Source organism: Peromyscus leucopus, chromosome 15 (assembly GCF_004664715.2).
Source record: "Peromyscus leucopus breed LL Stock chromosome 15, UCI_PerLeu_2.1, whole genome shotgun sequence".
Taxonomy (NCBI): domain Eukaryota; kingdom Metazoa; phylum Chordata; class Mammalia; order Rodentia; family Cricetidae; genus Peromyscus; species Peromyscus leucopus.
Genome location: NC_051076.1, coordinates 17,504,842 through 17,519,572, shown reverse-complemented (window position 1 = coordinate 17,519,572; position 14,731 = coordinate 17,504,842). Strand labels below are relative to the sequence as shown.

The 14,731-nt window shown below is 42.2% G+C and overlaps 1 protein-coding gene across 1 annotated transcript in view; it reads right to left on the bottom strand.

Annotated features, from left to right (window-relative positions):
• Positions 1 to 14,465, bottom strand: part of Wdr26 (WD repeat domain 26) — a 42,670-nt gene extending 28,205 nt beyond the window's left edge. The window contains 7 exon segments of the mRNA XM_028861094.2: positions 2,605 to 2,761; positions 3,699 to 3,796; positions 6,022 to 6,158; positions 11,535 to 11,563; positions 11,566 to 11,590; positions 11,691 to 11,790; positions 13,569 to 14,465. Coding sequence (XP_028716927.1) covers positions 2,605 to 2,761; positions 3,699 to 3,796; positions 6,022 to 6,158; positions 11,535 to 11,563; positions 11,566 to 11,590; positions 11,691 to 11,790; positions 13,569 to 13,930 — 908 coding nt within the window. The 5' untranslated portion in view covers positions 13,931 to 14,465.
• Between the last annotated feature and the right edge of the window lie 266 nt (positions 14,466 to 14,731).

Below are 14,731 nucleotides of genomic sequence, written 5' to 3'. Positions count from 1 at the left end.
GCACAAATATCATACATGTGAAAAAGAAAAAGTAATAAAACAGAACTCAAGTGTAAAACAAACAAACAAACTAACCAGATTTAGCAGGCCTGAGTAAGAGGTAGAGAAAATCTATCTGGATCTGTTATGTTTAACTAGAGCAAGAGGCACACTGTACTCAGGTTTAAGGCTCAGGAGAGAAAGACTGAGGCTCTGGCCTATTTCCAGGAAGCATTAGATTCGTGGAAGTCTAACCTATGGAAGAATGAGGAAAGAAGGAATCTGGAACATACTATTAAAGGACAGATGGAGAAGAGGAGCCCTGGGAGGAGTCAGACCATCAGTCTAGAGTCTGAAATAGTTAGAGAAAGCTATCATACTATAATACTATAGAGAGCTCAAGATAAACTGGAGAGCAGCTGCTAACTTAAACAGACAAAAAGACTGTTCCTCACCAACATCAGCAGTGACAGTATAGGAATCTGGTGAAGAAAAATAAGGCCACAGACAAAGACTCACACATCAGGGAAGGACTTGAGAAGCTACCTTTGATGGAGGGAGGTGGTAAACAGGAGGCACAATGCTGTTTTCTAATAGATTTTTATATGGATGGGTGTTTTGCCTGCAAGTATGTCTGTGTACCGTGTGTGCATTTTTTTAATCATTAAGAAGGAACAATCACTTTTAAAGAGCAAGAGTCTTTCAGTTCTAGCAACATGTCAGAGCGCTTTCTACATGGCTAGTGAGCACCCCACCCGAGGTGAAGAATGGAAAGGCTAGACTATGTCTTTGTTATATATTAGTTCCACAGATAGTGATATCGGGAATTAAAGAGTATACAGGGAAAAAAAAATCCTCTTTGTAATAGGTTTTTGTTTCCACAGGAAGGAAAGGTTCTTACTTTCTGACACTTCTGGCACTGTACCTTTCAATGTCCCCAACAGAAATGAATTTATGAGCCACGAAGAGACATTGGTCTACAAGGGCCTTAATTTTAACAACCTCCTAAAGGAGCTATGAAACAAGGGACTGACAATATAGCCCTTTTAATCTATTATCCCCCCCCCCCACACACACACACATTTAGACAAAAAGCTTTAAAACTTCTCCCAACAAGACAAAGAGCAGTGCCAAGGAGTGAATGGTGCCGAGGAGAAGGGATCACTAACCACACCCTAGCAGAGCGGTAACTCACACCAAGTCAGTAGCCAATACTTCAAGATGAGTGAGCATCGCTGCACAGGCCAGCAGCTCAGACAGACCTTTCTTCTTACAAGTGCAGTGAGTGAGGACCTAACTACTACACAGGCAGATTCTAGGGCTGGGGGCTAGCTCGGTGGCACAACTTCTGACTAGCATTTGAAGGACCTATGTGCTATTTCTAGCACTGGCAAAATAAAAAACAAAGTAAAACACCTGGTTTAAACACACCTCAACGGCTGGAGAGATGGCTTGGCAGATAAGAGCACTGGCTGCTCTTCCGGAGGTCCTGAGTTCAATTCCCAGCACCCACATGGTGGCTCACAACTATCTGTAATGAGATCTGGCGCCCTCTTCTGGCCTGCAGAGCACTCATATACAAAATACAATTTTTAAAATTTTAAAAATAAATAAATAATCCTTAAGTATTATTTTAAACCAGTATCTTGCTATGTGCATAGTATTTATGGTTACTCAAAAGTTCCTTATTGACTAACACATTCACGTCTGTCTTTCATTTCTGAAATTCATTACTTTCATTAATTCTTCAGCGAATGACAGCAGAAGGAACGGGGCATGCGCACTACAGCAGCCTGCTCTTAGTGTTTGGCTGGTCAGAACCAAGTCATTTCTTCCCCGGAGTTTGGAAGAGCTCACAATTTCTATCTTGGTATTTTAAATTTAAGGTTATGATTTAATTTTAGAGAGCATCATTAAAATAGAAGGGAAATTTTTACTAAAAATTACCCAACACCAAAAGACAAGCTTGAATTCATTCGTCCACTTCAATTATTTGCATGGTTTTGTAAAAAATAAACATAGTTAATGCCTATTATTCTAACCATTTTTGAAGCTGTTCTTTTTTTTTTTTTTTTTTAAAGATTTATTTATTTATTATGTATATACAGAAGCGGGCACCAGATCTCATTACAGATGGTTGTGAGCCACCATGTGGGAGCTGGGAATTGAACTCAGGACCTCTGGAAGAGCAGTCGGTGCTCTTAACCTCTAAGCCATCTCTCCAGGCCCCTGAAGCCGTTCTTTTACAAAACTAGAACTTTCACTAAGCAAAAAGTATTTCAATGATTTTATATGCATAGAATAACTTGGTACATAGTTCAACTGTTGGACATAGAAAATAACTAACCAAATCCACAGATAAGAAAATGAAAAATTGGCTTTTAGGTTTCAGCTCCCAACTGTGGCTTACTACATAAGCACAGGCCCATATAGTAGAAACCAATTTTCTGTTTTTTTCTACTACGTTTCCCTTTTAGTAGTCCTGGGTTTTACTGTGAATAAACAGTGTATCAGATATGAACTGTTACATAGCTACACCAAGAAACCACGGGAAATGTGCCGGTACAGTTCCTAATTCCTTCTGTACGATCTAAGATGTTGGAAATGTAGGAAACGGTCTCTTACCTACTACAAACATGATCTATCAGCAGAGACACAGAATCTAGGTTACTGTCAAGTTTGGTGTTGTGGTAGAGGCACCGGTCCCTCTGCAGCTCCACCGCCTGCCGCAGGAGAGTCTGTAAACGCCGTGGGGGAAGCATCACTGATGGTGGTAAATAGGCTTTAATGGAAGACATTTTAAAAAGAGAAATAAAGATGACAGCAAACTGTGAACGTTCATTGAAGACATTGCACTCCTCTTCTCCTGTCCCTCTCACCTCAGCACTACTGTTCCCTTCGCATAGACAAGCTCTAGGGAAATGACATGAGCAAGTCTTAGGAGGATTTTCAAAGGCTCCAGTGATACCTCCACTAGGAAGGAATACACTGGCTGTATCCTGCAGGTGGAGTTTCTGGGGGACTAACACCACCTATAGAAACTACACACTACAAAAGTAAAAGGAAGATGATACAGAATCCAATGATGATTATGTATCAGTAGATGATCAGTATAAGATAAATCTTCACTTAACAAAAACCCTGAGGCTACTAATGCCACAGCTACTGAGGAAACTCAGAAACTAGACATCAGTAAAAACTTATTCCAACCCTCTTATGCTTTACATTTCTTCCAGGCATGAGATTCCCACTCCTGCTGCAACATGATGTAACAGCATCATTTGAATAGAAAGGAGGTATTTATATAAAGATATGGTAAAAATGAAATCACATCCCCCCCAACACAACTTGAAAATGATCTAACACAGCTAGGAGAAGCATAAAACAATCTACCTAAAGAAATCCAGTCGAGCGGAAACTGTAAAATGCATGATTTGAAGCTGGGGTTCATTTGTTTCTCTAGTCATGGACCTTTTCATCCAAAGAAAATCTTTAGAGCATCACTAAAGAATACAAATGTACAGAGAATGCCGAGTCCAGCACCTCCACACTGACTCCAGATCACATCTAGTGAGTATGAGAATCTTTGGTGTAAGGGCTCTTTAATGAACTCCTTCCACAAAAACCCAGGGAAAGTGTATCTAGGTATGGGCTTCCTATTTGCTCTATATTACCTACTTCCAATCCAAGAGGAAATACACATCAAAAAGGACTCTTACTCTGAAGCTTGTCCAGTAGTTTGGAGCGGGAAGCTGTTCCCTTGCCTTCCCATTCAGCTTTTGCCCGTAGGTCTTCCGCATGGCTACACATTAGATACCTACGATAAAGTAAGCAACAAATCTCAAACCTTTTTCTTTAGAATATAATTGAAAAACAATTAATTGCATTTTCACAATCAAGTTCTTGCTTACACAAATCAAGAAAAACATTTTTATAGTGAATCTAATCTGGTGTCTTCATAAAATTATTAAAAGGCAAAATAGAATATTACCTAAATACACAATATTATCATTGCAATTATAAGATTACTCCCTTCTACTGTTATATGTAGCTTACTTTGTGCCAAGTTATGTTCCAAATCCTCAGCACATGCTTCATTGAATGCCCATAACTACCCCGTATAAAGCAACTACTATTATTCTATTACATAAAGCAAAAACTGGAGACAGAAAGCTTAGGAAGTAGTTCTGAGAGAAGGCAAGCAATACAGAGACACAGAAACACAGGCATTCTAGCTGCACACCTGTTCTTCACAACTGAGCTGACGTCACAGCTTCTCTAGTGACGTAAGTACTAAAACCAAAAGTCAAAACAAGTTGGGGGCTGAGAAAATGTTTCAGTGGATAACAATGCTTGCTTGGCATGAGGACCTGAGTTAAGTACCCAGCAACCACGCAAACAGGCAGGCAGGGCTACACACGCCTGGAGCCCCAGCATTCCTGCTCACCAGGTACAGACCGTGGCGTAACTGCTGAAGTCCCTCAACTCTGGGGAATACATGACAACCTCCTGCAGGGAGCATACCTCCAACCTGGCTTTTCTCAGGGAACAGAGTTGAACGAAACAAGTACCGGCCCTATTCAACTTGGAGGTGAGATCTGGCAGGTAACTCTCCTGGGAGCGCTGCCAAATATACCTTTCTTGTCACTTATATAAAAGACAAGTAGGCAAAACGAAGTACTCCCTCTGCTCCCTGCTGCACAGGTAAGGCACCGACACCTCTCAAATACCAGTCAGTGCCCTTCCCTTCCTCAACTGAAAAAAGGATCACAGAGTCTAAGTAAACAGCGGAGTACCTTGCCTTCTTTTTTTTTTTTTGGTTTTACGAGACAGGGTTTCTCTGTGTAGCTTTGTGCCTTTCCTGGAACTCACTCTGTAGACCAGGCTGGCCTCGAACTCACAGAGATCCACCTGCCTCTGCCTCCTGAGTGCTGGGATTAAAGGCATGCACCACCACAGCCCAGCCACCTTGCCTTCTTACTATGTAGTATGGATGTAGCATTTGGTTAATGAAAAAAACTTTTTAGAAAGTGTAATTATATTTAACAAGTCTCCGAAAAAACTGGGTATTAGGAACACTTTGTCTCTAAAATAATTTTGGGGAACCAGTAAGAGGGCTCTGTGGGACAAAGCTCTTTTAATATAAGCCTGCCTCTCTACCTCCTGAATGCTGGGATTAAAGGCATGTGCCACCACCACCCAGTTATACATTTCTTACAAATTTTAGGCCATCCTGGTCTACACAGCAAGTTCCAGGCTAGCCAAGGATATGTAATGAGGCCATGCTTCTAAATAGATAGACATACAGATCACTGCAACAGAAGAATAAAGAGCAGCTAACAGTTAAGCAGCTGATAACTCTGTATGCAGAACACCTGTACGCCCTTCAGTGCTTGCTGTGACCCAAAGCCATCAAGTTCATTCGTTCTTTTCTTCCTTCCTTCCTTCCTTCCTCCCTCCCTCTCTCTCTCTTGTGTGTGAGTAGATTTTGAAGTAATATCTCATTGGCTATATGGATGTCTTCTCCCTTTCACCTATTAAGTATCTCAAATCTTTTTTTTTTTTTTTTTTTTTGATTTTTCAAGACAGGGTTTCTCTGTATAATTTTTTGGTTCCTGTCCTGGATCTCGCTCTGTAGACCAGACTGGCCTAAAACTCACAGAGATCCGCTTGGCTCTAGCTCCCAAGTGCTGGGATTAAAGGTGTGCACCACCACCGTCTGGCCTTTTGTTTTTTTGCTTGTGTTTTTTCTAGACAGGTTTTCTGGCTGTCCTGGAGCTCGCTCTGTAGACCAAGTTGGCCTCAAACTCAAGAGATCTTCCTGCATCTAACTCCGAGTGCTGGGATTAAAGGAATGTACCACCACTGCCCAGCTGTCCGATCTTAATATAGATAGCTAAAAAGCTTGTGCACACATAAGTGAATTGATCCAGAACTACGAATTTAGCAATATCCAGGTACTTTAACTTTGACCAACAGTAAACTTCTATAAAAATAACAGCCCCTTCATGAATCTGGAGTCCAAGAACCCCACTTCCTTACCCACTAAGAACATGAATGCGCTCTGTATTGTATTTCAGTGGCGTCAGTTCACAGCGGAGAACCTGAAGTGCCTCCAGGACCTTGCCATCCTCCAGGTATTCCAGGTACTTCTGCTGCAGCAGCAAAAACTTCATCCTCTGACATGACAGAAAGCAGCAGTCAGGGGAAAAAAGTTGATGGAAGTTTCAGAAAATGTTTGTGCCTAAACAGAACAGTAGAAACCATTCTACTATGCCTCTTGAAAATAATTTTATAAAGCTGCAAGATGACTCAAGATATTTTGTTTTACGAGTCATAGTAGGTTAAATGACTGCTCAAGTCTACACATTAATAAAACTCCTGAAAACTCTCCAGTCAGGACCATTAGTGACTGAGGCATTATGAACATAAGAAAAAAAACACAAATGAATTCTGCTCTTACATTTCCTTAGATTTCTATGTATCAACATTTAAAACTATTCCAAGAATTCCAAATCTGCTTTTTAAAATTTCTGACTATCTTAATAGGACAAAAAGAGGTCTTATGCAGCAAGCTTTGAAAACACTGGCAAAAAAAAATCCCAGTTAATGAAAGAGTTATCTGAAAGCCATGAAGTAGTGGGGGTACAGCTCAGTTGTACAGGGCTTGTGTAGTGTGTAGAGATCTGGATTTCATTCTGTACCGCAAAAACAAGCAAACAAAAAACAACAAAAACCCCAAACAAAACAAAAAAGCCACAATGTGACAGAAAACTAAGGTGACTAGAAGGCAGAACTAAAGTCACTCGGCCAAGTAGGAAAGTGCTTTCCAACAGATGCACACTGCAGGTTGGTGTGCACGAGTGTGGGGATCCTGTGACTGAAGTGGGGAGCACACGCTCACTGGCGCTCTCTGCAGTTGTAAAGAGACGCTCACATGAGAAGGTTGGGTTTAATGGCCTTGGGAAGGTTTAGTCTACTATGTCTGTCTATTTCTAATCATCTGCTCATTAATGTGTTAGCAACGAAGCACAGATAACTATTATTTATTATTTGCCCACAAGGATAAAGCACTTTTCAGTTATGAGACACTTTCCCATTTATTCCTACAGGAAATGTCTGGTTTTAACATTTTTAATGTTACATTATCGTCTTATTCTAAACTTGAAAATGATGATCCCAACCCTACCAGTTTCTCCACTAGACAAGAGCAGTATCTGTTATCTATCTAGAGTGTCTTCTCAACCTGAAGCGTAACTGATGACCACTGTTCGGAGGACCCTCTCAAACTTGTTCCTTGTGCTTCAGCAACCATAATGACAGAAAATGTTCATTACATTTAGAAGTTCCATGGAATGTGGACGAGCTAAGTCCACTTAAAAAAAGAGTTGTTAAAAAAATGGTGCACCAAATGTTGCCATGTAACAACAGAATTAAAGAGCGTAACGAACTGCTTTGTAAGATTTTATATTAAGTAGTGTCTATAAGATATTATAGTATTATATATAATTATATTATTATACTATTATTATTATTCTACTGTGTGTCAACTACAAGTTTATTTAAACCCTCTTATATAAACAAGACAACTATTTAAACTTCGCTGTTGTGAGACCTGTTACTTCTGTTTGGTAATCTAATCTTAAAACTTTAGGTAAGACAAAAAAACAAAAACAAAAAAAACCTTTGAAACTGAGACATATTCCTGTAGCTAGGAAAATTGCACTTACCAATTTTACACATAAGGTTAGACTAATGTAATCAGTTTCAGAAACAGACTAATTAGCAAGATGCTTTGAAAAGCATGTTTGGTGTATATGTGTACTTAAGTTTATTTTTATATTCAAGTAAAAAATACTTGGAAGTTCACCAGGTGACAAAATTCCCAATTAAATTTGAAAGTCTTAAAAGGGGGGGGGTCGTATATGGGAAGTTATTAGGCTACTGTTACCATCTTCTGAAAAAATGTTTAATTTTACAAAATAAAGCTCCTGTGTTATCAACACTCTGTTGGTTTCATAATTTAGTGTATTTTTAAATCAAACTTAAGCAATGCCACATGCAACTAGTCAGTATGGATTTCATTTCCTCACTAAATTTTCTCAGCAATTGGGTATTTGGAAAACATTTTTTTCCTTTTAATTCCAGGCAAGTCTTTGCTCATTTACTATTAATCATAAGGCCCTCTACCCTCCCCCTCCCTAGACCCTGTGTGCAGAGGACAGTGCCCAATGCTATTTCTCCCTTACTCTCTCACCAAGGCCCTGGCAGAACATGTTATTGTGTTCTATGGGTAAAGATGAGGCAGGAATAAAAAAGGAAGCAGACTAGCGCTCTGAGCAAAGCCAACACAAACACATATTTCTATATATACGGGAATGCTGTAAAATCAACACAAGGACATTTTTATGAGTCATTTTACCCAAATGAAGAAGACAGGGAACACCCTCAAATGGGTATCAAAGCTTGGCCTAGTGTACTGCAGCTAACATGCTACTAGACGAACACAGCTAGAGTTAGAGGAAGAAAATGTTTAGCCATCTGAAGCTCAGCGAAGTGTCCGACACTGTACAGTAACAAGGAAAATGTATTTTACCTTCCTAAATTCAAAGCTCAAAATTAATATAATCTCAAGAAAATAAAGACCTTTTACTGCACAAATGATGTTCATTCTTGAGAAAGTTAAAAATTAGGCAATGCTGAGAATGCTTAGACAAGGATCTTCTTTCCTCTCTTTTCAAGATCAGAAACTTCTGAAAGAGCCAGAGGGCAAGAAAAGGGATGTGGAAATAACACCCTCCTTGAGTTTTTCCAATTAGACCTCTATCAGACACTTCAGCTCTCTGGTGACTTTCAGTGACTCAGGCCCAGCAGTATTTTCTTCTCTTTTAAAATCTAATCAAAACCTGAAATTGAAATTTCTTCTTGGACACCCCCCCTCATCTTATCTTTTCCCCACATTATCAGACTGAATTTTAACATTGAAGAAAAACTCAGAAATAATAGTATCCATGGAGCCTAGTTATTGAGGGCAATCTCCTAATTTTGTGATGGCTTTAGCTCTAAAATAAGCAAATTTTGCCAATTAAATCCTGATTCCAAGGACAGGAGAAATAAATTATATTTAATCTAAGGATCTCAAAGTTTTTATTTGACTTTATGAGTTAATTTTTATGTCAAGTTCATATTTGCCCTTTTTGTTAAAATTATTTCTATTACATTAAAAAACAAAAACAATGAGACTTTGTAATCATATAGCAATTTTCTGTTCTTGGTCTCAAATGTCCATCCAGATTCTCAGACATGGCATTATCAACTCAAACTGAAAAATGTTGATTCATGACTTCAGCATCCAAAAAGCCCACAACATCTGCTATTCTGAGTATCATTAGACTGGAAACCATTTTAAAGCGTGGGGGACAGGGAGAAAGTGAGGGAAGTAAACTAGATCAATTAAAACATTCAGATTTTAAAAATAAAGTCCAGTCTCAAGGCTAGTGATGCAGCTCAGTGGCAGAGCACTAGCTAAGCCGGAGAAGGCCCTGGCTTTCATTCCCGCCAATGGAAATCAGGTGCAGTTTGAGACTGTACTGTCATCAAGTGTCTGGGTGGAAAGGAAGTAATTATGCTAAAAACCCATACAGTTGTCTTCTAAGACATTATTACAAATTTCAACTTCTAGCTAGGAAGTTGGGAAGGAATAAATGATATTAGAAAGGTGAAGAGTGGCTTGAAAAACTGCTGAACTCAATCTTTTAAAGTAACTGATTCATCAATGCTTATGGAGACAGAAGTGGAACCCCTTTCTTTGTATAAATACCTAAACAGTTTGATGGTGTGAGGCTCAGCCAGAGATCTAATCTTCATCTTTTATTAGATCCTAGAATGTTCTACAGACTCAACAGGCTGTAAAAAGAAAGGATTCCTCCTTATTATCTAGAACTATCTTTCTTCAATTTACATGTTGCTTCTACTGAAGTTTCTAATGAGTCAATCTAAATCCAAGCAGAAGTCTCAAAATTATTACGAATAAAATTTTAAAAGAAGTGAATCCATTAAATTTTTGGCTATTAGAGTATACATATAATTTGGATAAACTTAAAAAAATGAAAACATACTCTAAGAAATTACATCAGAATACTCCACAAATAAGTTTCTTCATAGCCACCAATAAACCCCAATTCTTATTTTGGCCATTTTATTCTCTTTTAGCTCATTCAGACTGAGCCAAAAATGTGTAACTGCTCAATTAAAATACACTTAGGTTTTAAACCCCAGACATACCAATTGAGGACACTTTCTATTTCCTGAAAAAAAATTTAATCCCTTCAAATATGGATGCTTACTTTAGCTCATTTTTATTTTAAATTATTCTATGGAATTGTTTGTTTCTTAAGTTAAATCATTTGACTTTGTACTCATTTAAATTTTTTAATGCTTTGGGTATTTATTGAAAGAACAGAACCATGAATTTAACTACACAGTTTGTCATACTTCTTTAGACTTTTAATTTCCTGAAGCCTACTTTCTAAGATTATATTTTTGTAGAGAATTTTGAAACGATTTTGTAGTAAGGTTTTTTAAAAGAAAAAAAAAAAACATGGCTCTATTAAGTTTACAGACAAAGGTAAAAAAGGTTAATGTTTGACCCAATTTAAAAAAAAAATAAACACACCAAAATGCTAATGGTCACTTACTAATATTTAACAAACAGCTGGCTTCCCTATTCCACTTCCTAGTCTCCTTCTTTCCCTCCCCCAACGACAGGAAACTGCCTTTGACAATAAATGAATCAGCTGGAAGTCTATAAGCCAGCAGCCGATTCTTCATGCTTTCTAATCACTAGTGCTCAAAACAAAACAATGTATCACTTCCTAAAGAATTAAAACCCATCCGCATAAAAAAAACAAAACAAAACCCATCAAGGTTAATGAAGGAGGTTAACAGGGTGAACTACTAAACAGATTTTGACAAGAAAATAAAAATAGTAAGCAGGGTCCAATGGTCAAATCTGCACCTAAACCCCTCAAAGTGACACATACAAACTTTGACACTTTTATAACTTGAATGAAAGAAAATGGTAGGCACACCAACTAATAATTTGGCTTGACTATGTAATTAAAATGATCAAAAAAATAATGTACCAGCTTCTTCAGGCTAAACATTATACACATACCCAAACATTTTCTCTTCAACAAACACATTCAGTATTTTGAATAATATAAAAGTATAATTTATCCTTGACCCTAACAATACAAGGCTCCTATTAACAGCACTAAAAGCAGGAAGATGTTTACATTTTTATAGAGATTAAATTAGTTTCAAATGACACACTTACTAAGTATGACATAAAAAAACTTAAAGTTCATAGCTTACAACCATAAACAACTCATCCTTATTTATAAATTACATAAAATTTACTTTTAAGCCTCTTAAGATCAGATGCTATAGTTATCAATAACCTAAAATAAGCATAAATGTGAAACTAAGAACAAAAGTGTATTTACCACAATTATTCCCAACAACGTTTGAGAGATTTCAAGTGCGCCTCTTACCACAATAGCATGAGGAGAATGCACTAAAGCTTTAGTTCATTCAGGTCATTTTCTGCCTGCAAAAATTGATATAAAAGAAAAACAAAAATGTCACAAAATGTCCATCACATACATAATTTTAGTAGCAGTCATACAGCTCTGTATGCCCTACTTTACCTTATCCCAGTCTCCTTCCATGACATGATTTCGGAATTTGGTAGCAGAAGGATGTTCTAAACGACATCCTGACTCTTGCATGAGGAGGTCAACAGTCTGGCTGCAGGAGAGACACAATGTAAAAAAGACCTGACCAACTTTAGGGATGGGCTCTTCCTAATGAACTAGTGTCTACAACTTCGTGAGGGAAAAAAACCTTTAGAGCACTTGGTTAAATAAACGATTTAAAATGTCACCTACATTTAAAGTTAAAAATCTTTCTTGAAACCATTAATTCAGTTCTTCCTACTTCTGCCATTTAATGTTTCAGTAGTTTAAAGGAGTGTATACAATTTCTAAAATGTGCTCTAACCAAACGGTCAAACAAAACTAGGATCTAGAAACTATCTATGGCCCAGCATTTTCAAAGATAAACTAAACTACAAGATGACAGATGGACTGTGTTAGGTAGAGCTTTCCTTCCAGATATTTTGCTTATATGGAAATTCTGCTAGGTCAATCTTTAAAATTAAAACAAATCCAGCATCAAAACCCACTTCCTTTCTCTTCATACTAAAAATAGCCAATTTACTACGGTGTAGATTCCAAACAGGCACGAGCTACTTCCGCACGCTGCTGTCAGCTTGCCGCTTCCCTCAATAATGCGTCCTCTTAGCATTCACACAATTTATTTTCACGCTTACCCTTTTCCTTTAGGGAATAAAGTGAAATCTTTCTAGAGTTTTCTTTGGGTGCTTAACTCATCGAATGTGGTTTCATTTACCAGAGACTGTTATCCAAGCCTTCATTCAGCAGTCATCTATTTGTGCTGATGGCTTTACTCTGTGTTTCTTTAGTGCTCCTCATTTTCCAGCTCAACACTGCAATGCTCAGCTTGAGAATCAAAATACTTCTGTCACTCTGACTAAAGGCTGTTCTCCCCAATTCCCAACAAGTACATGCGAGTGCACGCACACCCACCACCACCACCACCACCACCACCAACAACAACAACAACAACAACAACACCCCGACACTTCAGCCTGAGAGTTTATTTGAAATTTCCCTCTGAAGCTAGGAAACTGTGGCGTGTTGACTCCCATCAGCTCCTTCTGGCTCTCCAGGGCACTCCCACCAACCCTACTTCAACTCCCTTAGTTCTTCTTTTGTGTGGGTACAAAACAGTGAGTTTTGATTAATCCCTCTGTCTACCTTCACCCTAAGTTAAAGGCCACTGAACCTGTATTTGAAAAAGAAAGATTCACCAGACCAGGTATCACTTTTTCAGAGGCAGCCTTCTTGGCTTTGAAGTGGGGATTTCACTAGTGCTAGGCCTTCAGTACACACACAGCCTCTGCCGGACTTCAACTCCCTGTCTTTTTCTTCATTATTCCCACCAGCTTTACTCGACAGCCTCTTTCCAAATCATCCCAGCCCCTTAGTTCCCATAAACACTTGTAGGCGACTGTCCTTCCTGATTGGTGGTTTGCCTGGGCTGTTGTCGGTCAGGGGTGGGGGTGGGGAGGTGTCCCACAAAGATGCCTCTGAGACACACTTGAAAAACAAATCCTCCAAGGTTCATTATTTCCACCGCTCTGATCCACCCCTCCCCTCCCCCAGCATCAACACCCTCGGTGGCCGCCTTCTCCGACTGACAATCCCGCTCTGGAGGTGCGTGGGGAGGGGTCACTCTGGGCTTCCACTACCCCTCCCCAGCCCAGACGGTTCGGCTGCTTTCACGACACCAGGCCGATCCGTTCCCCTCGAGCTCCCTTCCGCTCCTCCCGGGGCTGTCGGTCCGCGGCCTCCTGCGCACGGGGCCCCGGGGGTCCCCCCACAACCCTCCCGGCGGCTCGGCCCCGGCCTGGCCCTCCCCAGTTGGAGAGGACGGACACTTACTTGAGCCCCAGGCCATTGAGGTGCTGTCCTATGAGCCTAATGACATCCTCATCCGACTGCGAGAGCCGCTTCTTCTTCTTGAGGCTGCTGCCCAGCTCGGGGGTGGCCAGGGCGGCGGCGGCGGTGGCGGAGGCCGCGGCGGCCCCGCCGGGAACCCCGTTATTGACACTCAGGCTGTTGCTATTGTTGCCAGCGGCGGAGGGGGCGGCAGGCAGGAGCCCGTTGGCGTGGGCCAGGTCCCCCGCGGACGCCGCCGAGGGGGACGACTCCCCGTTCTGCGCCGACAGGCAGGCGAGCTCCGGGGTCTGGCCCTGGCCCCCGCCGCCCCCGCCGCCGCCTCCTCCCGCCCCGTTGGCCTGCATGCTGCCGCCGCTGACCAGGCTGTGGCCGCTGCTCCGCTGGGGGGCGGCGGGGGCGGCCGGAGGCAGTCCCACCACCACCACCACGGAGGAGGAGGCGGCGGCCGGCGAGGGCGAGGCGAGGGCGGGGGGGGGAGGCCTGCTCGGCCGGCCGAGGCCCCGGGCTCTCCTGCTCCCTCCGCCGCCGAGGCTCGGGGCTTCTTCCGCGGGGGCGGGGAGGCTCCGCCGGCGTCCGAGTCGGAGGAGGAGGAAGCGGAGGCCAGAGTTTCCTCGCCGAGAGAGGCCGTGGTGGGAGGCCGGCGGGGCGCGGCGGGGGTCGGTGGGGCGGGAGGAGGGGGAGAAGGAGGACCGGGCCCTTCCCCCCCCCTCCGGAGGCGCTCGCGGCGCGGCCCGGGGCTCGCGGGCACTGGCGGGGGCGCGGGCTCGAAGCGGGAGGCCCGGCGGCGGCGGCGGAGGCGGCGGCGGCGGAGGCAGCGGCCGCCTCGGTGCTCGGTCCGCACCGCTCCGCTCCCTGGTGTGTTGATTCTTCCCCCAGCTGCTGCCTAATGGAGTCCGGGCGCTGGCGTCACAGGAAATGCCTATACTGCCCTCCTCGCTCACTTCCGGCAGCAGGTATGGAACCTATAGGGGGCTGTCACCCAGCACGTGTGCGTCCGGCAGCCCGGGTAAGGCCGTGTGGGGTGCCGGCGAGGGCGTGCCGGGGGCGGGGGGTCCGGCCCCGGGTCGGGTGTGACCCAGCACGACCTGGCCCGGCTGTGCGAGGGCCGCCCCGGTGCCCGGGGCCTGGCGAGCGAGCTCGGCCCC